This window comes from Notolepis coatsorum (assembly GCF_963971535.1).
Source record: "Notolepis coatsorum genome assembly, chromosome: 3".
Taxonomy (NCBI): Eukaryota; Metazoa; Chordata; class Actinopteri; order Aulopiformes; family Paralepididae; genus Notolepis; species Notolepis coatsorum.
In genome coordinates this window covers 75,674,449-75,697,738 of record NC_140167.1, presented here as the reverse complement: position 1 = coordinate 75,697,738, position 23,290 = coordinate 75,674,449, and the positions used below count along the sequence as shown (strand labels likewise).

Below are 23,290 nucleotides of genomic sequence, written 5' to 3'. Positions count from 1 at the left end.
ATGTCTATTTTGTGTTTACATCACTGCTGTAAAGCACTTTGGGCTGCAGTTCTTGTATGAAAGATGCTCTATAAATAACGTTTATTACTATTATTATTATTATTATTATAAAGATAATGGATACAGTGCTCAGGTAAAAACACACATCCACACAGCAAAAAGCAGTAGAAATTAGGGTCTTCTGGCAGCCAAAATGCTTATCACAAATTCCATTGCTAGTTTTTGTGCTTCTTATATCTCAGACAACTGATGGGGCTGTGATTCTTCCTCAGTGTGCATGGTGTGTGTGTGGTTATGATGGTGATACAAGAATCCAAGCTCATTCTACTGATGCTGATGTTGTAAATGATGCCGTTGTGGCTTGCAGGGGTCAGCTACCTTAGGCACACTAGCAAGTAGAGAGGTGTCCTCTCATCCCCATGCCGAGTTACCTCTTTCACAGCCATTGGCAGTTGCACAGTTATTTATGGTAGGTTGACTGATATACCCGGGATATTTGAGGGTCAGAGCCAATCAGGAGGGTCAGTCTGTGGTTGTTTGCCAAACATTGGGCCTCATTCACAAGTGATATAAGAACAGAGTTCCTCTTATTTTGTTCTTAAGTAGCATTTTTTCTTATTTTGTTCTTACCTGGGATTCAGCAATGTTTTCTTATTTTTGCTTTTCTCTTAGGCAAGATCAAATTCTAAGAGTGGTCGAGAGCACTCTTACCCAGATAAGAAACGCTTACCCAGATGAAAAGATTTATAAAAAAAGCCTACCATTGGTCAATTGCCCCCAAATACGACTTTAAAAACCCAGAACTTTCAGTTTAAGAATGAGTGGGATTCATCATTCAACACACCTGGGTAAGAACAGATTTGGACTTTAACCCTTCCGGGGGCGGACCGCAAATGACATCACGTCATAAATCAAGTTCTGCAGACTGTCTGACAAAATTATAGTTTTTTTGTCAAACGTATTCAAGTATAAACATCATAACCATGTCACAACAGCATTTATAATGTATATTATCATCAATACGTTAGTTTACCAATAGGTTAAAGTGTTATTAGAAAAAAATTTCCGTCTGTAATTGTATTTTTGAAGAGGACATCGAGAGCTTTCAATGAGCGTTGGAATTTTTCAGAAACACGCAACCCAGGCCTCTAGGTCAAAAAAAGCAAATGGATTCTGTATGCATTTTTTTAATATCTCTTATCTCTTATTACTCTGGATAATAATACCACACACCTTAATGTTATTGACATATATTGGAGCGCAGTTAGTTTGTCTCCCCTATTTTTAGCATTGAGCAACAATCAGATTTGAAATCAGTTTCAAAATGGCATCACTCTGGCCAGAATAAGAAACCTACTGTAAATACAGTAGATTTCATTATCTGTTCGTATGCACGCCTGGTGATATTAAATCCAAATTGAACTCGGGCATTTGAAATATAAGATTTGGCACAATCCATAAATGTGCAAATTGGCTATAATAATTTCATTTATAAGCCTGCTATTCTATATTCTATAATAATATTTCAAATTGCATTGATCCGGATGGGAGAATTCAGTACTGTATCTACAAAACCTTCTGTTTAATCATCTTCCCTTTATTCATTTCCTTAGATCTTTTGTACACATGATCTCGAGAAGGTACTGAACGAGAGCAGTGGCAGTTTTCCATGTCTGGCCATTTTTAGCATGGTGTTAATCACTGTCAAAAATCATAATTCATATTCTCCTTTGTTTCATCACAATTTAAGCAAGCCTAGTAATAGACACAATATTTCTGACACTGGGAATACATTCACCTAGGTCCATAGATGTCCCTAGATACCAAGAACATGCAAATGGACCTTGTAGAAGTGGAGCAATATTCCATTTACTTAGTTATGTATTTTAGGCTGTTCATGCTGCTGCGGTCAGGCAAACGCCTGCGAACACCGGCAGCAACTAGGACAGAGAGACTTCGGCTCAGCTTCTTCCCCCAGGCCATCAGAGCCTTGAACACTGAACTCTCCACACACAAGCACACATGAGCACACACACAACACACACACAACACACACACTTTACACGCGCACACACTAGCAGCCACTTTAACATGAGTACACACAGGGGCGGTCACAGGGGCGGACCTTCCTACAGGCGATATAGGCGGTCGCCTAGAGCGCCACCCAGAGGGGGGCGCCAAAAAAAAACAAAAAAAAAAACATATTTTTTTATTTTTTTTATTTTAATTTTTTTTTCTCTGTGCAGTTTTGGCGCCCCCCCTCTATATCTGCAACCATTATTTTTACATAAAAAAAATTCTAACATAAGGGGAAATGAGCCAAAAATCTAAAACAGTCGGTCGGTCTGAGCCTCAGCTTTAGGTGTTCACAGTCAGAACATGCTAGAGCGCTGTGCATTGATGGGTATCGGTCAAGTGTTTATAGAATTGAGCATGGGAGGAAAGAACGACTAACGTTAGAGAACTACGAAGATGTAAAAATAATGGTTGCAGATATAGAGGGGGGCGCCAAAACTTTTTGCGCCCCCCTCTTTTTTTGCGCCCCCCTCTTTTTTGCGCCCCCCTCTATATAATAACAAGATGTGATTTTCTTGGACATGTGATATCTAAGTCAAGCTGTCCTGACCCTTAAGTTGTTTTAAGAACACCGCCAGACTGTCAAATAGTGTCTTGACTAGTTAATGCTTTGTACAGAGAAATATGTATTTAAACAGAGCTATGAACAGGCCCAGTAAGCTATACAAATGATTTAATAGGAAGAAACATATAATAATTTTTATATAACACTATGCACGTTGCCTATATGGATGCAATAGAATTTCAATAGATCTGTTGGAGATTTACATTTTGATGTGGTGTCATAATTAAACTTAATGTTAACCTTATTGTTGATATGGCACACTGATTAACAAGAACATTTAAAAATGGCACTTTGTATCAAAAAGGTTGCTGACCCCAGCTAGATGTTAGAATCTCTCACAACGAGGTGACTCACGACAACGAGAGTCCGTGACTCATTATTATAGAGTTTATCCAAATGGCTTGAGGAACTGAATTTAGCTGGCTATTTAGACAGGATGTTCACTGCGACACCAAGGACAGCTTTACATCACTGTTAATGACATTGATGCTTGTGGTTCTGGCAGAGACTGGGCTGGAGTAATGATTTGCTGATGACTGATGGCCGTAGTGTTAATTTTATTTGATTTTAAACGCTTAACCTGCGCCCCCAAAAGTGGCCTTTTTAGTTTTCATTTTTGAGGACTGCATACTTTTTTTACAAACCAAAACAACATACTTTATACTTATAGCACATGCATGAGCCTGGTCTCTTTTGAAAGATGACATTCTGAAGTTTCTGATTCCAAAAAGCTAATTCTATTTGAGTGCTAACGTAATAGAGTAACATAGGTCTGAACTTGAGTTGTAGAAAAACGTATTACTCAAGTTTTTCTGTAGTAGTTAAGTTAGTAGTCCAGAGGTAGTATTTCCCCAGAAGGTGGAATGGCTTACAAATCCAGACGGACCCATAGCCTGGAGCCTTATGTAGTACATGTCGATTTCATAAAGATCCATTCAGAAATGAGTTCAGAAATTAGGAGTGATTTTGGTAAACTGTGTACAATGAAAAACTCAGTTCTATTTCATTATGGCTTACGCTCAGCATCATCTGCACGCACTTCACTTCGTGCACGAGCACTGAATAAAAAATTCCACAATGTACCTTTACATCCCAACATTCGTCTGGCCACACCCCTATCCGCTTACCTTCATAAGCAGGTGTGTGGTCACCTACTCGCCTCCTTCTTCACTTCCACCACAAGGAAGTGCCTTCGGTAGATCCCCACTTGACGAGGTTGTTAGCTGAAGAAAGTTGAGACGTGTTAAAAAATGTTCTTGCTTTTTTCTTCTCTCATATATTTCGAAAGAAAAAAGCTAAGTCATAATGTCTACTTCGGAGAGTCGCGCTCGCAACTCCACTCTTCACTAGCGGTTCTCCATTTCCGCCTCCGTCGTACGTCTTGGAGCGGAGTTGAGGCCTCTCTCGTGGTTGGCAGCCACGCCCGGTAGGCGTCCGATGGGTAGTTTGCCTCTCCAAGGAGCTGATGCACTGGTGCCGTCGCCTATGCGATGGCCTGGTTCCGGCTCTGGTACCTCTGCTTCCGGGGAGTCGTCCGCTGTTGGGCGGCCGGCTCCTTTGGTTGCGGGGGATTTGAGACGCAAACCTTTTGCGTCGGCTCGCTCCCGTCGCAAGATGGTGGCTTGCAGACGCGAACGGTCCGGTTTTGGTGAGTTGCTGGAGACGGATGAGGATGCGTCGGTCTCTACATGCCTGATGGAGACAGAAGAGGACTACATGATAGAGGCGGACGGGTTCTTGTTCGAAGGCCCGGTGGAGACATGTCCCCTGCCTGTCCAGGTAACACTGGAGAGGGGGGAGATGTCTCCTTGGGGTTCCTCGTCCGCAGATGTTGGGTTAGAACCTCCGACTCTGCGGCGGGATGCCCTGCTATCAGCCACATCAGAATGTGGCTCCTTGACCAGTAGTTTGCTATATGTGAGGGACGCGGGCTCGGAGGAGGAAAGTATGCAGGGGGAACTGCGTGCTTTGTTCCCCGAGCTCATGGCGGCGGCGGCAGTCGCAAACGGCGTGCCGCTGCCGCAGCCACTGCCTGTTCCTGTCCCTGATGATTGCATATGTCATCTATGGCAGCGTCGCCCGGTGAGAGGGGTGGACGTTGTCTACCCATTTTTCCCCTCAATGGCGGCCTATGTCCGTCAGGGCCAGGTGGTCTCCCACATCATGGGCCTTACCCCCGCCTACGTGCAAGTCACGCGGGTGGTGGGTTTGGTAGACGGTATGAAGGAGGGCGTGCCACGGCTTGATAGGCCGATGGCAGCGCTCCTTTGTCCTGAGGTGGTGTGGGAGCCGTTATGGAAGCCGGTTCCCCAAGGGAAACCGGCGAGGCGGTTGGCATTTTGGAGTGACAAGTTATTTATTACCGTAACACAATCTCTAGCTGCCACTTCTAACGTCGCGCAGCTGGCGAGATTCATGTCCGGGATATTAACGGGCGGCACGGAGCTGACTGATTTACAACATGATCAGCTCGCCCAGTTGGCAGGAGCCATCCTGCATCTGATTCAGCCGCAGGCTATAGCCGCTGGGAAAGTGCGCGCCCTGGCTACTCTGATCCAGCGCCACCTTTGGTTGGAGCAGGCGCGTGTGCCGGAGAAGAAGAGGACTCCCCTTCTGACGGCACCCCTCTCCGAAGCTGGATTATTCGGGTCGGCACTGCAGCTGATGACCTCAACCTGCAGGGAAATGCAGGAGGAGCGCTCCGTGCTCCAGCCTCATTTCCCCCCGCCCTGTGTCTGGTGGAGTCAGACGGCCGCCACGTCGTCGAGGATCCTCCGCCGTGGCCGCCGCTGCCACCACCGCCACTGCTGGACCTTCAGCGAAGAAGGCCAGGAGGAGAGAGGGCACCTCTGCCACTACAGCCGGCCCATCTACGCCCGGAGGTGACGGTAGGGATCGTCGAGACCAGCCGCCGATCGTTTACCGTCCCTCCGTGGCTCCACGGGGTGGAAAGCTCCGAGCGGCTCGTGGCAGGCGTCGCTAGAGACTACAGTGACTTTTTCCCTCTGTGGTTCCCTCCCCATGTTCCCTTCCCGGCCCCTCTATGTTTTTTGTTCAGAAATAAAAAAGTCCCCTCTAAAGGGGGACTGTATTTTTTGTTAACAAACTATGTGTTTATTCACCAAACATATGATGGGGTTGCAACATGTGAATCTTTCGCTAGTATGGGTTGATAGGAGGGCTAGGTGTTCTTCATGTTAGAGCTTAAGCAAGGCCTGCAGCCTACACTCGGTTGAAAAAGGGTTTTCTGCCTCGACCTGTATCTCCACATAAAGGTAGAGGTTAGTTGTGTGCTCTGTTGCTTAAACAGTGATATTGAGCTGCAACACTATTGTGTTGGTTGCAGTAATGCTCGTATGAAAACATACCGCGGCTCAGCCGCTCTCTCTCTCTATCAATGTTTTCTGTGTTACAACATGGATGCGGGTGTCGGGTTCACACACACACACAACTTGGTCTTGCTATAAACCCTGTTCACAGATGTATCTGTGGTTAGCGTGCAGTGAATTAGCTTACGCTATTCGTTAGCATTGCTACTAAAGGTATCATATGGCTATTGTTGTTGTTGTATGCACGGACTGGGCTTGTGAGGGGGTGCCGGATAAACCCCTCCTTCCCTCTTCTGATTGGTCAGGGGGTTTATAGGACTTTCTTCGTTCAGTCTGGGCCAAGCTGTTAGGCGGCTTGGCAAGGAGGGGGGGGGGATGGTTTCCCAGACTCTGCGCCTATCACAGGCATTTGAGTCTTGGGTTTCCCCCCGTCATAGCACACGTCACTAGGCACGTTGCTATTGGACGATGACTTCCGTGAGTTTAGACCCGTATGTAGGGTCTGTTATTGTCGAGTTGTCGGGGCAGAGCGCAGGAACTTACTGTTCTACTACGCTCGATATACGTGTAACTTGAGTCGGTTAGTCACGTGACTCAATGTTACCGTGACTTTTCAATCTGTGGCTCACGTGGGACGTTTCTCTGAGGGGTTCCGTCTCTCCTCTATGGTGAGGTTGACGGACTGTAAAAATGTAAAAAAATGTTACCCTCGGCTGCGTCACGTGGGATTCATGTCAGTCGGTGTTTCTTTCTTTTTTAATAAAAAAGAGTGGAGAATATGAAGCACGACAACCTTCTTGTCGTTCTCCCAGGCGCCTTGAAGGATCAATGTGGGGTCTGGTTAGACTGTCCATTGATGTGTTTTTGGGTCCCGACGCATACATAGTACTGGCTCGGGGTGTTTTCTGTTAAGAATCATGCGAGTGGCTAGTACGCCTTGGTTGCTTGTTATTAAAACAGCGTTTTTATAAAGCAACTGGGATGGGGGATTCTTTCCTCTTCCGAGAGCCTGATACTAGGTCTCGATGGATTCTCGTTCATATCTGGGGGATGTTAACGGAATAGATCAGAACATAGGTAGAGGGGTCTCACGCCCTTTGGGTGGGCCACTGAGCGCGGTATAAACAGGACCGTCTGGGTGGCGCCCTCTTTTCATGTTTTAGATCAACACGCATATCTGCCCCTTCCCTTGGAGTAGGCATGTCGGCGTGGTTAGGGCACGGGACTGGTTCTGGTCACGCTGGTCCAGGTCAGTTAACCCGTTGTCCGCCGGGGATGCAGATCTGCTGTTCTGGTACCCTGAGGGACTTGTGCTTTTTTCAGGGGGAAAAATGCCGGGTCGGCCCGGGTGTCACGGGGTTGGGCGTTATGGAGACCCTTGTTGGGTACAGTTTGTACCTGGCACTATTATAAGTGGCTGGTTCTCCTTTCTTTCGCTCCTCTCTCACGCATGGTGAAGAGGGGGCTGTTGGGGTGGTCTTCTGGACCTCCTCTGGTAACCCTGTGTGCTTCCCGAGCCGCCGGGCCCGGTCCGAAGTAATGTTTCGTTGACACCGTAGGCCTGGGATAACCCTGTTGGAAACTGAAACACTTGTACTGCGATATAGCTGGTGTATACCCGCAGGTGTGTTTTGGAGTTTTTTCTTGAGGGGTTATAGGAACGACCACCGTCTGTGTACCAAGAGGGTGGTTGATTCCCTGGTGTGTTGGAGCAGAGTCAACTCCCGGGTTATCCGGTTGAGTGTGCCCCTGCACGTTCATGACGTCTGCCAATCGTGTCAGCCTTCTCTGCCTCGACCCCTTTGGGTGGGTTTTTTTTGATAGAGGCTTTGTCATGGTGCTCAACAACGCCAGCATACGCCCCTTCCGCCGGGGGGGGGCTGTTTTCAGTTGACCCCTTTGGCGCCTGTCTCGTCCGCAGTGCTCCAGGCTCAGGTCTACAGCCTGCTGCCTGGTTTCCCCGGTGCGCTGCCTGCTTCCGTTGGTTAACCTTTTTTGAGTGCTTTACGGCCATACTGACTGCCTGTTTTGCAGGGTCAGTGTGCCAGGCGGTGTACTATTGGGGGGTAAGGGCCCGCTTTTGGAGAAGCTCTAGCCGAATACGCTGGCGATGTGGGGGGCGGTGTCACTAAGTGACCGTCTGGTGGGGTCTTGATGCCTGGCGTCATTTGACCTCTCCGGGCCCCCTTTTTCCAGGGGATCCAGTCCCTTCAGTGGGTCTGGGTCTTCCTTCGCGCTCCGCTGCTACGGCCTTGCCACGGGGTTGAGTTTGCTCTTGACCCTGTGATTCTGGGGTCAGTAACGAGGGTTGTTCCTTCCGTTCGTTCCCTGGTGGCATGCGGGTTGTGCGTGTGCGTAGCCGTGGGGTCAGGCCACGGTCTGCTCACCCTGTGCGTTGAGTTGCTTGAGTTCCTCTTCGCACGGTCGGATCCGTCTCCCTCCCGTCCTCCAATAGGGAGGGTATCCTCCATTAGGGAGGGTCGGGGGGCTCGGTCCTCCCCAGTCTGATGGTTGTGGGGGGCCTCAGCGGGGTACATTTGTCGAGCTTTGGCTCCCGCTCAGCTCCTCTTGTGCAGATGATGCTGAGCGTAAGCTATAATGAAATAGAACGTAAGGTTATGTATATAACCAAGTTCTATGAATTATGGTGACGCTCAGCATCAGGACGCCGCTCGCCTTGTGGTGAAAGTTTGGGAAGGAGGCGAGTAGGTGACCACACACCTGCTTATGAAGGTAAGCGGATAGGGGTGTGGCCAGACGAATGTTGGGATGTAAAGGTACATTGTGGAATTTTTTATTCAGTGCTCGTGCACGAAGTGAAGTGCGTGCAGATGATGCTGAGCGTCACCATAATTCATAGAACTTGGTTATATACATAACCTTACGTTTTCTCATAGACTTTAATTCATTCTCTTCCTGTCTTTGCTCGTTAGTTTTTCACCTAGATCCTAGATCATACATCCCCAGATGGGGTATCATTGGAAAGCCACACTCATTGGAAAGCCACCTCCACAATAATTTTCGAGATCGGATCTAGATTGACGGAACTACTGCACCAAGAGTTGGGAGAGGTATTTTGCGCAATACCGTGTACTTTGCACAAGCCGGCATGTAACTCGAGAACCGCTGAGCGGATTTTGTCTGATTTTGTCGCTCTCGAGAGGCAACAAATAAGCCTTCAATTCGATATATATATTGTATTACAAAATATGCACACCCGAGCCACTAGGGGTCGCCAAAGTGCCGGTGGGCAAATCGCCCTAAAAACGTCCCGCCGGCGGGCTGTTGCGTGATAAGAGTGTCAAGCTACACAACATTACCTTCAATGACTCCCGAGGCTCCTCCCCCCTCCTAGAAATAACTGACCTGCAGAGAGAATGGAAACGCATGAGGGATAGAACCAGGGACGGAAATGGCCCAAATGCCCGCGGTTATGTTTTTTTTTTTTTTGTCAGGAATAACTTGGAATGGTTACTAATCAAGTAACTACTACATTAAAGGAACACGCCAACATTATGCAAAATGCTAAATGTGCTTACCATCTTCTCCAGAGTATAAGATAGATACGAATTTCCTCTCTGTGCGTTCAAAAGAAAAGCCATCCGGCTGCACGCTAGCTTAGTTTAGCACAAATTAGTGGAAGAGGATAGGCCTATGGACAAGCTAGCCTAGCTGCTGGCGAAAAACACCTCTCCCGGAGTTTTACGCTAGGCTAGTGTTCTGTGGTGGAACCGGACTCATCAATTATGATCGTAGACCGATCTTCATGATCAATATTGGTTTAATAGTGAAAAACATAGTACAAAGTACATGTAAGTTAAATGAGCTTTGCTGAGAGGAGTGTTTTCCAGTGGCCACCATCTACTACTACTACTTATTGTTACCATTCTTGTATTCATTGTTGTTTCTTAATTGTGCACTGTTGAGTCTGAGCTTAGAAACACAAAAATTGCATTACCTGCAATCAGTGGCGGAACTTTGTACCTAGCGGTGGGGGGGGACATATTAGGGAGCGTGGTCAGTGACGTCGCAGGGGTGCAATACGCATTTTCCCAGGCGGTGGAGCCTCTTGTAAGAAGTGGTCATCGTGGAGCCCGGGCTTGTCCAGCTGCACGTCCGCTAATTTAATATAATGATACTAGTGAATTTTTTTTAACTCTGTCAAAATAAACGAGCTGCATAGGCATAATAAACTGTAAGCGACATATACATGTTTGCACTGTCTTTTTTCTATTATAAAGTGCCTCTCGAGACTCGGGTCCATAACACATAACAGATCAGTCATTTGATTGTAATGCAGGTGCTCGCATTATAAATCGAATGTATGCGAGACAAACAATGTAATCGTTTTGATGCATACATCTCTGCCCAGCCTACCCCACCTGTTGCTGTTGCGCCCCCGCACAGAGAGACCCATATCCCCGCACCAGAACGCTACGACGGGGACATCTCTAAATGTCATGCCTTTATTTTTCAATATTCACTAGTATAACAATATACTAATATAACAGCCGCACACTTAAAGTGATACATCTAAAATCGCTTACCTTACCTGTCGGGGGTCCAGGACTCCTGCGTTAGAATGGGCGACAGGCAGCTCTCCACTTCCCTCTGCAATTCGTTCCCTGCATACATCGCAAAAGGTATTCGACCACCCTCCCGGGGGCTCGGATAGTTCTTGTAACTGCCTCCGTGTTCAAGTTTAAGTTAAGTATGATGTCATAGACTATGTCAAATGTCATGACTCATAGTAGAATCGGCTGGCTTGTTCGCCATCCGCCAGGGAAACCGCAGATATATTCCTTTACTGCGAATTGAGAGCGTCCCAAAAATGATTCCAGGCCGCTATTTCTTTACCAACGGATTTCCAGTTCCGCGTTGATGCTTCCAGGCCGCGTCTATTCGAATCCCAACTGGTTCATGCGTCGGCTACACGCTGCTTTAATAACACTGCATTATCGAGACAGCGCCCCTATGTATGACTTTGAGGATCTGGCAATGAATTCCAAGAGTAGGGTAAATCTGCAGTGCCGGCACTGTGTAGTAGCGAGTCACAGTGCTGGCCGCCAGGCCGCACAGTTGCAGCGGTTTGGGGGTAAAAACATGGGGGGGACAAATACTGCATTCTGAAATCATGCAGGGGACATTTTCCGGGGACCCCCCCGCAAGTTACGCCCCTCTCGAGAGGCAACAAATAAGCCTTCAATTCGATATATATATTGTATTACAAAATATGCACACCCGAGCCACTAGGGGTCGCCAAAGTGCCGGTGGGCAAATCGCCCTAAAAACGTCCCGCCGGCGGGCTGTTGCGTGATAAGAGTGTCAAGCTACACAACATTACCTTCAATGACTCCCGAGGCTCCTCCCCCCTCCTAGAAATAACTGACCTGCAGAGAGAATGGAAACGCATGAGGGATAGAACCAGGGACGGAAATGGCCCAAATGCCCGCGGTTATGTTTTTTTTTTTTTTGTCAGGAATAACTTGGAATGGTTACTAATCAAGTAACTACTACATTAAAGGAACACGCCAACATTATGCAAAATGCTAAATGTGCTTACCATCTTCTCCAGAGTATAAGATAGATACGAATTTCCTCTCTGTGCGTTCAAAAGAAAAGCCATCCGGCTGCACGCTAGCTTAGTTTAGCACAAATTAGTGGAAGAGGATAGGCCTATGGACAAGCTAGCCTAGCTGCTGGCGAAAAACACCTCTCCCGGAGTTTTACGCTAGGCTAGTGTTCTGTGGTGGAACCGGACTCATCAATTATGATCGTAGACCGATCTTCATGATCAATATTGGTTTAATAGTGAAAAACATAGTACAAAGTACATGTAAGTTAAATGAGCTTTGCTGAGAGGAGTGTTTTCCAGTGGCCACCATCTACTACTACTACTTATTGTTACCATTCTTGTATTCATTGTTGTTTCTTAATTGTGCACTGTTGAGTCTGAGCTTAGAAACACAAAAATTGCATTACCTGCAATCAGTGGCGGAACTTTGTACCTAGCGGTGGGGGGGGACATATTAGGGAGCGTGGTCAGTGACGTCGCAGGGGTGCAATACGCATTTTCCCAGGCGGTGGAGCCTCTTGTAAGAAGTGGTCATCGTGGAGCCCGGGCTTGTCCAGCTGCACGTCCGCTAATTTAATATAATGATACTAGTGAATTTTTTTTAACTCTGTCAAAATAAACGAGCTGCATAGGCATAATAAACTGTAAGCGACATATACATGTTTGCACTGTCTTTTTTCTATTATAAAGTGCCTCTCGAGACTCGGGTCCATAACACATAACAGATCAGTCATTTGATTGTAATGCAGGTGCTCGCATTATAAATCGAATGTATGCGAGACAAACAATGTAATCGTTTTGATGCATACATCTCTGCCCAGCCTACCCCACCTGTTGCTGTTGCGCCCCCGCACAGAGAGACCCATATCCCCGCACCAGAACGCTACGACGGGGACATCTCTAAATGTCATGCCTTTATTTTTCAATATTCACTAGTATAACAATATACTAATATAACAGCCGCACACTTAAAGTGATACATCTAAAATCGCTTACCTTACCTGTCGGGGGTCCAGGACTCCTGCGTTAGAATGGGCGACAGGCAGCTCTCCACTTCCCTCTGCAATTCGTTCCCTGCATACATCGCAAAAGGTATTCGACCACCCTCCCGGGGGCTCGGATAGTTCTTGTAACTGCCTCCGTGTTCAAGTTTAAGTTAAGTATGATGTCATAGACTATGTCAAATGTCATGACTCATAGTAGAATCGGCTGGCTTGTTCGCCATCCGCCAGGGAAACCGCAGATATATTCCTTTACTGCGAATTGAGAGCGTCCCAAAAATGATTCCAGGCCGCTATTTCTTTACCAACGGATTTCCAGTTCCGCGTTGATGCTTCCAGGCCGCGTCTATTCGAATCCCAACTGGTTCATGCGTCGGCTACACGCTGCTTTAATAACACTGCATTATCGAGACAGCGCCCCTATGTATGACTTTGAGGATCTGGCAATGAATTCCAAGAGTAGGGTAAATCTGCAGTGCCGGCACTGTGTAGTAGCGAGTCACAGTGCTGGCCGCCAGGCCGCACAGTTGCAGCGGTTTGGGGGTAAAAACATGGGGGGGACAAATACTGCATTCTGAAATCATGCAGGGGACATTTTCCGGGGACCCCCCCGCAAGTTACGCCCCTGCCTGCAATGCCCCTGTATTGTTGTGTATTTGACAAGAACTTGAACTTGAACTGAGGTGGAGAAGGGGATCCAGCTCTCTTGTGGATAGAGAAGGGTGGGGGTTAGGGGGGAGGTTTGGGGACAAGGGTCTCATTCTCCAACGGACTTACGACAGAAAGGGCTTTCTCTTAGGGCCATTTGAGAAATTTTCGGGCAAGACATGAATATTGTTGTGAAGGGCCAGATTAAACCGAATATATATATTTATTATATATATATATTTAATTGTATTTGTATATTCTCTAATATTCCCTGATATCCCTTGTATATTCCTTGTACAATATGCATTGAATATCCATTCTAGCCTACTGAACATCCCATAATAGTCTCCATTCTACTATTGGTCGAGACCTTGGTGCCAGGCTGCCATACCCCCCAGACCCAGTTCAAACGTACCGCTCAACATGTACGAACAAGTCCTAGTTCCGCGTAGGAATCTGGCTACCGCACCACTAACGGTACTATTTGTTCATAGTGCGTATATATACTGCGCTACTAAAGTAGGACTTTCTTTTTAGTCCAGTTTCTTACCCTCCAATAGAGTGACAGACGTAAAGCCTCCCCGCGACGCCACGTGTGGGAGTAAGGCCAAGTTCGGCCTACCATCGGTATTGAGACATCGTGTATATTAATATTTGAATAGTCATATTTGGCACTATATCGTCGAGTTGGACGTAGTCTATTAAGCTAATAATAGTCTATTCATATGTAGTGCTTCGTGCGGTGAGAATACTATCGTAGTCAGTACCCCATCGTTTCGGGCAGAGAACTGGCTGCTTATCCAGGGTGGCCGACCCCCATGTGAGGCTGCACCCGAGGAGCCCCAGAGCCGACGAGCGAGTGGACCTGCATACCGGATTATTCTACCGACGACAGCCCGCCTTCCCAGGCACGGATTATGCTTTGTATACAGTGATTATTCTATGGATAAAGACCAACACTGCCGTGTGTTGGAAACCCCCCCCCCGGAGAGGACGACAGGTGAGGAGACGCTCTACACGACGAGGTCGCTTCACGTCTCTCCATCGTGGACCGGAGGAAGCCGGCCCACAGAGAGTCCAACTGCTTTCATCTGTGGATCGAGGATCGCTGAGGCACCGAGCCGCACAACCGTGGGTTCTCCCAGGATACCCTCGGCCAGACGGATACAGCCAGACTCTACCCCCCCCCCCTTCTCCAGTTGTCTTACAAGCGACCGGAATTCCCCCCTAGTGTATCCAGTTCTATAATCATTAAAGTATCATTGCTATTATTCCTTAAATATTCCAGGTTGTATATTTACCGCCTGCGCCACCAGAGATTGGACGTTCTCTATTGATATACCAACGAATACTCATTTGCCATAAAAGTGCATCCTATTTCAAATCATAAATGTAATTAAGTGATTGCTCTACATACCTTTTGCTATGTATTAATTATTATTAAACGCAGACTTTCGACTTGGTACATTTGTGTTGGATCGTTTCATCTACGTGGGAGTGTTTACCATAATTATTTATGCCTAGTACTGGGTGGCCAGAGTCTAAAGTACAAGAGGTAGTGGTAGTAAGTATCATATCTAACAATACAGTCAGGGAATTGTACCCCTCAGTTACAATTGGTCCTTCGAGCCGGATGGTAATTAGTGTAATATTAATATAGTGTTATTAATATTGAAATGGCCTATGATGAACACTCCACGAAACGATCCTCCTAACCAACGCCCGCAGCGCGAACGACGGCCCCCTCAGTACTTAGAGGCTTACGCTGTCAGTCAACAACCTAGTCTTCTACTAACAGTAAACGCGGTAAAACTAGAAAGTAAAAGTATGTCTAACCCCAACGCCCAGACTACCCCGACCATAGAGGCCCCTACGGGTTCTAATGTAACTGACCAAGTTCACGGTGGGGACCAGTGGGAACCAGACATGACTTCACACCCCGCCAGTACTGAAGAAGTAGTCCCCGATGAGTCCCGGGAGGAATACAACGCTACCGAGAGAGAACTCGGCACGGAAGAAGACGGGGAGAGCACCGTGGAGATAGAGCTCCAAGGCTCCGCAAGGAGTACCCCGAGGGAAGGCTCCCCTATACAACCGCCTTCTCCCAGCGAGGCAGAGAGGACCCTACAGCAGGCCTTCCTCATCAGCCTGAACGCCGCTGCTGAACGCGACCGACTGCAGATCCAGCAGCGGAGCGAAGAAGAGCATATACGTCTAGAAATAAGACGCATTCAGAGGGAAGAGAATGTGGCCCGAGACCGAGCAGACAGCCAGCGAGCAGCTGCTGGTGCTCTACGGGACGCAGAGCGCGACAGACAGCAAGCGCAACTAATAGAACAGCTGATCAGACGGACAACACCCTCTCCCTCCGCCAGAGGCTCCAGGAACTCGTCTAGACACACCTCCAGGGCGGCATCCCCTAGCCGAGTAAACAACCCTGAACTTGACCAACAGACGAGGTCTATACCCCCCACAGACCACCTCCCCCCACCGGTCCAAGCGAGACCTAGCAACCGGGAAGGAGCAGCATATCCTGTGGAGAGGCTAAACCAGAGACTACAAGCACTGGATGACCTAACTGAAGACGAAGAGGAAGAGGAGGAGAACCACGCCCGACGACAGCACAGTACTCTACCGGACCAGGAGGTCCGGTACAGCCCAGGCTATACTCCCGCGGAGCTGCGCTACAGACCCCCGACTCTATACCCGGGTGAGCACGACGCACGACCCGCACCGAGGAACAGCACCTGGACAAGCGGGCCATGGTACACTGCCGGTACCAGCCCATACCAAGGAGCGGGAGGAGACTCGCCTAGGAGGCCTCTCCCCCAACGCTCGCCGATGTATCCACAGTCAGCGTCATACATTGGCACGCCTATGGTACCCGACTTCACCCAAGAGAACCGGGCCCAGTATACAGAACTCCGCATGTGTCTGGAGACCATGTTGGTGGATGTATTGGATGAACGCCATAAATACGCCATCCTACTGAAGCACTTAAAGGTACCCCGCACACATAATATAGCGCTCGCCTACGCGACTTCCACCACCCCATACACAGCAGCGCTGGTAGCATTGGACCAGAGGTATGGGCGCATATGGGATTACGTGATCCAGGAGATCCGACACATCGACCGCTTACCCCCAGCAATAGACAATCGAGCACTGGACGACCTGTCCATCAGAGTGCAGTCCCTGGTAGGGATGTTGGGAGCGCAGAGAGAGAAGGGGAGGCATGAACTTTACGCCAACTCAAATGTGGAAAGGATCTTGGAGAAGCTGCCGCCCGCTCGACAGGAGCGTTTTAGGCGGCAGAGAGACCACCGAGACCCGAATGGCCCCGAACCGAACCTCCTCGATCTAGCAGACTTCCTGGCGAGAGAAGTCAGCAGCCTACGGCTAGATACATTCGGACGGAGCACCCCTGGCTCCAGAGAAGGAACCAGACGACTAAATGATGGAAGAAGATCGGTGACTGTGATGCACCAATCGGAGTCAGTACCGAGCAGCAGGAGCCACAGTACCCCCTCCAGAACGGAGAAGTGGAAGATAGTGTGCCCCTACTGTGAGAAAGAACACTGGCTAGCGCAATGTGACTCCTTCCCCAAGCTGAACGCGGAGGAAGCAAGTCAATGGATAAAGTCCAACAAGCGCTGTTTTCGCTGTGCGCGCTCACACATGGCAGCCGAATGCCGCTTAAAGAAAAGGTGCACCAAGTGCGATGGAGCCCATCTGGACATACTTCACGACAGTAACAGACGGCGCCCTTCACCCGCACCATCCAGCAGCAAAGCGAGCGTCATGTACATCGATCCCGCCAGCAGCAGTGGAGCCCGAGTACTCCTAAAAGTAGTGCGTGTGACACTAAGCTACCAGAATAAAGTCCTGGACACTTACGCCGTCCTCGATGACGGGTCAGAGAAGACCCTTCTGCTCGCCTCCGCTGCGGCCCAGCTAGGGCTGCGGGGAAGCGAAACCCAAATGACAATTCGGACAATAAGACGAGATTTGAAGACGATAAAGGGCGAGAATGTCTCATTCTCTATCGCAGCAAGCGGCCAGCCTGAGCGACGGTACCAGATTACAGACGCTTTCACCAGCCAAGAAATAGGACTGTCGCGGTACACATACCCCGTCGCCAAGCTGATGGAGAAATATGCACATCTGCGCAAGTTACCGATCCCGCTCATAGACAATGCTATGCCGACCCTGTTGATAGGCTCCGACCATGCAGACCTCATTGTCCCGATAGACCGGGTTCATACCGGACCCCGAGGCTGTCCTGCAGCAGTCGAGACCCGTTTGGGATGGACTCTCCAAGGCCCGCTCGCCAAATCTCTCAACCGAAGTACAGCCACTAGATGTCTCCACTCCCGAGTCACAGAGGGAGAAACCGCACTCCTGCAACACGTAGAGCGGCTATGGACCTTGGAACAAATGCCCTTTAAGAATGGAAAGAAAGACATTCGCTTTACGCCATTCACCTCCTCGAGACAGGGACCAAGAGAGTCCCGGTCAACGGCGTGTTGAGATACGCCACGCCACTCCTGCGGCGAGAAGGAATGCCTACTTTCCACGCCAAGACAGACGCCACAGAACGGTACCTGCTGAACACGGAGCGGCGCTTAGCCAAGAACCCCGCCCAAGAGAGTGTATACCGCGCCGAGATTGAGAAACTCATCACAGCGGGACACGTCACAAAGATGGACATTAAAGAGGCTGACCAGACCACTGAATCGTGGTACGTGCCTCACCACAAGGTCCATCACAACGGTAAAAACCGCATAGTATTTAACTGCAGCTACCAGATCGGATCCCAAAATCTGAATAAAGAGTTACTGCCCGGTCCCACACTCGGCCCCTCCCTACTCGGCGTTCTACTCCGCTTCCGCCAGGAAAAGGTGGCCATCAGCGGGGACATTAAAGGAATGTTCCTGCAGGTGAGATTAGTAGAGGAGGACAAGCCCCTGTTACGGTTCCTATGGAGAGAGAAGCCAGGAGATGAGCACCCAGCCATCTACCAATGGGAAGTCCTCCCCTTCGGAACGACGTGCAGCCCCTGCTGTGCTACATTTGCACTACAGAAACATGTAGCAGAGGACCCAGCAGCGGACGAAGAGGTCCGACACAGCGTAAAGAACAGCTTCTACGTAGACAACTGTCTACAATGCCTTTCAACCCAGGAAGAAGCCGAGGCTCTCCTGATTAAACTCCGCGCCTCATTGATCAAAGGCGGCTTTGATCTCAGGCAGTGGGCCAGCAGCGATCCGCAAGTACTGCGCAGCCTCTCCTCCGAGGACAAGGCAGCCAGCAGCGAGACCTGGATGGCTACAATCCCGGGAGAAGCCCAGGAGATGACCCTGGGATTGGTGTGGCGATTCAAACCAGATTCGCTTCACTACAGACACAAGCCCCTGACTACGGAGCAGGGAAGGCCGGCGGCGGCGCCGACCACCAGACGGAGTGTGTACACAACACTCGCCCGACAATATGACCCGCTAGGATGTACCGTACACCACCAGGGCAAAAATGATTGTACGAGCATTGTGGGACAAGGACCAGGGCCGGGACGACCCCATTCCCGCACACCTTGCATCCACCTGGAGAGAGTGGGAGATGGAGCTCCACTCACTCCCAGGCGTTAATATGCGCCGAAGCTACTTCCCACCCACGGTGAGGCCAGAGACATGTAAAATGGACTTACACGTCTTCAGTGACGCCTCAGAGGTCGCATACGGATCAGTAGCCTACTTGCGGGCCCAAGAAGAGGGGGGAGAGATCTACACAGCATTTGTCCTCGCCCGCTCGAGAATAGCCCCACGCAAGCAACAATCTATCCCACGCCTAGAGCTCTGCGCAGCCCTAGCCGGAGCGCACCTAGCCACGCTCATCCAACGTGAGCTCACCATACCGGTGTCTAGAACAATCCTGTGGTCAGATTCCACGACAGTACTCACCTGGATCAAATCGGACTCATGCAAGTACAAAGTCTTCGTGGGAGTCAGAGTCACCGAGATTCAAGACTTAACCGAAGAGTTAACCGGAGAAACAGAGTGGCGCTACGTTGATACAAAACAGAACCCAGCTGACGTCATCACCCGGGGAATGCCCCTAGATGACCTCACCCGTCGCAATGTCTACAGTGACGGCCCAGCATTCCTAAAGCTCCCGGAAGGAGAGTGGCCCACGCCTATCCCGAGGGAAGCCAGTCAGGAGGAGGCTGAGAATAAGAAGCCTGTGTTCTGTGGATTGAGCACTGTTATCTCCGCAGACCCCAACATAGATGATTGCACTACCATAGAGAGTGCACAACAAAGGACATTCCTACTGCACTACCTACCGTCTCTACAGACCCGCCAGAAGTGGGTAAAGGAGAGAGACAATTTGACAGAAGGAACGGTCGTCATGATTATTGATCAATCACTGCCCAGAGCTATGTGGCCGGCCGGCCGCGTAAGCAAAGTGATCACCGGTGCCGACGGCAAGGTCCGAGCAGCTGAAGTGCTTGTCCAGGGTCGCACTTACACCCGTCCCGTGGCGAGGCTCATAGAACTGCCCCGACTCCCAGACACAATCGATGATGACCATGACCCTATAACCATATGACTTTGTGAAGTTGACTGACCCCTACAGCAAACCCTTATGTGTAAATAGACAACGCGATTAATCTGTCTCTGCTTAACTGATTAGGTCTGGGACCAATCAGGGGGTGGCTGTTGTGAAGGGCCAGATTAAACCGAATATATATATTTATTATATATATATATTTAATTGTATTTGTATATTCTCTAATATTCCCTGATATCCCTTGTATATTCCTTGTACAATATGCATTGAATATCCATTCTAGCCTACTGAACATCCCATAATAGTCTCCATTCTACTATTGGTCGAGACCTTGGTGCCAGGCTGCCATACCCCCCAGACCCAGTTCAAACGTACCGCTCAACATGTACGAACAAGTCCTAGTTCCGCGTAGGAATCTGGCTACCGCACCACTAACGGTACTATTTGTTCATAGTGCGTATATATACTGCGCTACTAAAGTAGGACTTTCTTTTTAGTCCAGTTTCTTACCCTCCAATAGAGTGACAGACGTAAAGCCTCCCCGCGACGCCACGTGTGGGAGTAAGGCCAAGTTTGGCCTACCATCGGTATTGAGACATCGTGTATATTAATATTTGAATAGTCATATTTGGCACTATATCGTCGAGTTGGACGTAGTCTATTAAGCTAATAATAGTCTATTCATATGTAGTGCTTCGTGCGGTGAGAATACTATCGTAGTCAGTACCCCATCGTTTCGGGCAGAGAACTGGCTGCTTATCCAGGGTGGCCGACCCCCATGTGAGGCTGCACCCGAGGAGCCCCATAGCCGACGAGCGAGTGGACCTGCATACCGGATTATTCTACCGACGACAGCCCGCCTTCCCAGGCACGGATTATGCTTTGTATACAGTGATTATTCTATGGATAAAGACCAACACTGCCGTGTGTTGGAAACCCCCCCCCCCGGAGAGGACGACAGGTGAGGAGACGCTCTACACGACGAGGTCGCTTCACGTCTCTCCATCGTGGACCGGAGGAAGCCGGCCCACAGAGAGTCCAACTGCTTTCATCTGTGGATTGAGGATCGCTGAGGCACCGAGCCGCACAACCGTGGGTTCTCCCAGGATACCCTCGGCCAGACGGATACAGCCAGACTCTACCCCCCCCCCCCCCTTCTCCAGTTGTCTTACAAGCGACCGGAATTCCCCCCTAGTGTATCCAGTTCTATAATCATTAAAGTATCATTGCTATTATTCCTTAAATATTCCAGGTTGTATATTTACCGCCTGCGCCACCAGAGATTGGACGTTCTCTATTGATATACCAACGAATACTCATTTGCCATAAAAGTGCATCCTATTTCAAATCATAAATGTAATTAAGTGATTGCTCTACATACCTTTTGCTATGTATTAATTATTATTAAACGCAGACTTTCGACTTGGTACATTTGTGTTGGATCGTTTCATCTACGTGGGAGTGTTTACCATAATTATTTATGCCTAGTACTGGGTGGCCAGAGTCTAAAGTACAAGAGGTAGTGGTAGTAAGTATCATATCTAACAATACAGTCAGGGAATTGTACCCCTCAGTTACAAATATAGACAATATATTATAATATAATATTAATTATATATGTTTTATTGGGACGGTTGGTGAATCCCAAAATCATCCCGAAAAGGTCTCAAATGGCCGTAAGAGAAAGCCCTTTTTGTCGTAAGTCCTTGGTGAATGATGAGATTCAAGCTATTGTTAGGACAGACAAAGGGATTCCTCCACATGTCCATATCCGCTTCCATAATTTGTTTCTTTAAGTAGATAGAAGACAACCAGACCCTCTGCGTCTCATGCTGAGATTCCCTAGCCCTTGATTCTCACTCTGACAATGGGGGGGGGGGGGTTGGGAGGTAGAGCAGCGATTTGGGAGGTAGAGCAGTCGTCTGGTAATCCGTTTCCCGGTTCGATTCCCGCTCCTCCCAGTAGGGCTGAGCCCAAACGTTCGAACGTTCGAACGTTCTGACCTTCGTTCGTTACGTTGGCATTCAAATCTTAATTAATGGGTTCGAACCTCCGCTTTAAAACATTTTTAAAACAAAAAATATATATCAGAATGTGATATATATCAGAATATCACAGTACTATGTTGTGTTTACAATAATTCGAAAGTCACAGCAACACAGTCTAGTCTCGATCATCATACATCATACATTATCAGGAAATGAATCAATCATGCAAAAAAGAGAGAGTTGAGTGACTCACAGGCTCACCCGTCTTATTTCATTATACAACGTTTCTGAATGGACGTTTGGATTAAGTGTATGCAGTGATACTGATGCTTTCCCAGCGGAACACAAGTTACTTAACGTTACACAGGTATGTTATGCACATTCATTAAGCTATGCAGAGTGCAGCCCTTTAGCTTGCTAACGTTAAGATAGCAGGAGCCGTCGGTCAACAAAGATGTTGTTTCAACAAATGTATTCACAAAATGGATTATCATCCAAACGTTATTGAAGCCTCCCGTGAAAGTAGGTAGTAGACTCGACAGTACTGAACCAGAAAAAGCAAATATTTTGCCTCAAACCATGGTTCAAACGTCCGTTCAAAAAACACTGGCGAATGTTCGAATCCCAAAAACAGGCTTGGGGACAGCTCTACCTCCCAGGCAGTGTGTCACAGTGCTCCGGATGAGCAGGCTGACCCCTTGCATGGTTGCCTCCACCGTTGGTGGGTAAAATGTGAGGAACAAATTGTAAAGCACTTTGGATAAAAGTGCTATATAAATGCAGCCATTTACCATTTACTCTGTCTCTCCCTCCTCGCAGTGCTTCTACGTTCCAAAGTGTCGGAGGGACTACCTGGCGACACACACTGTGGTGCGGAACATCTCTGAGCGTCTCAAGACCCAGCAGACGGTGGTGTGCTTCGTCGACCCCACGGACAAGGCGGACAGCGCCATCATGACCCAGATCTATGGCCGCGTCGCCGTCTTCCACTCCCTATTCTGGCCCACCTGCACCCTGATTGGCGGAACCATCATCATCGCCATGGTGAAGCTGACCCAGTACCTGTCGATGATGTGCGAGCAGCTGAGCCGCATTAAGAGGTGAAATGCCGATGGACGGGGTCAACGGAGGTCGTCGCCAAAGAGACGACTACCTCGCGTTGCGGCGGTGCTGTGCTGCCGGGATAAGAGTAACAAAAAGGAAGGAAAGCCGACAGGGTTGTGACAGGGTTGTGACGGGGTTGTGACGGGGTTCTGACGGGGGTTGTGACAGGGATCCAGCGTCCTGGGTTGCTTGTTAAGACATTCACACTTAGTTGATTTTTTTGGCTAGCAAGGCAAAGTGCTAATTCAGGATGAGTTGAAAACATTGGGGTTTATCTATTTCTGCCACAGAGGAAGCCCCAGGACTCAAACCCATGTCTCAAAGAGCACCTTTGAAGCATCATCTGCATAGCAGTCAACCGGGGATGCCTTGATGTTATGTGGCAACACCTCAACTATGAAAAGAAAACAAAATCAACCAAGCCGGACTGGGAATGT

General features: G+C 48.7%; 1 protein-coding gene across 1 annotated transcript in view; it reads left to right on the top strand.

Annotated features, from left to right (window-relative positions):
- The window catches only part of LOC311225236 (calcium-activated potassium channel subunit beta-2-like), a gene marked incomplete at both ends in the record, with an annotated part of 32,184 nt that extends 9,331 nt beyond the window's left edge, over window positions 1-22,853 (top strand). The window contains one exon of the mRNA XM_084310453.1: window positions 22,569-22,853. Coding sequence (XP_084166579.1) covers window positions 22,569-22,853 — 285 coding nt within the window. The remainder of the gene's footprint in view (window positions 1-22,568) is intronic.
- Window positions 22,854-23,290: the final 437 nt, after the last annotated feature.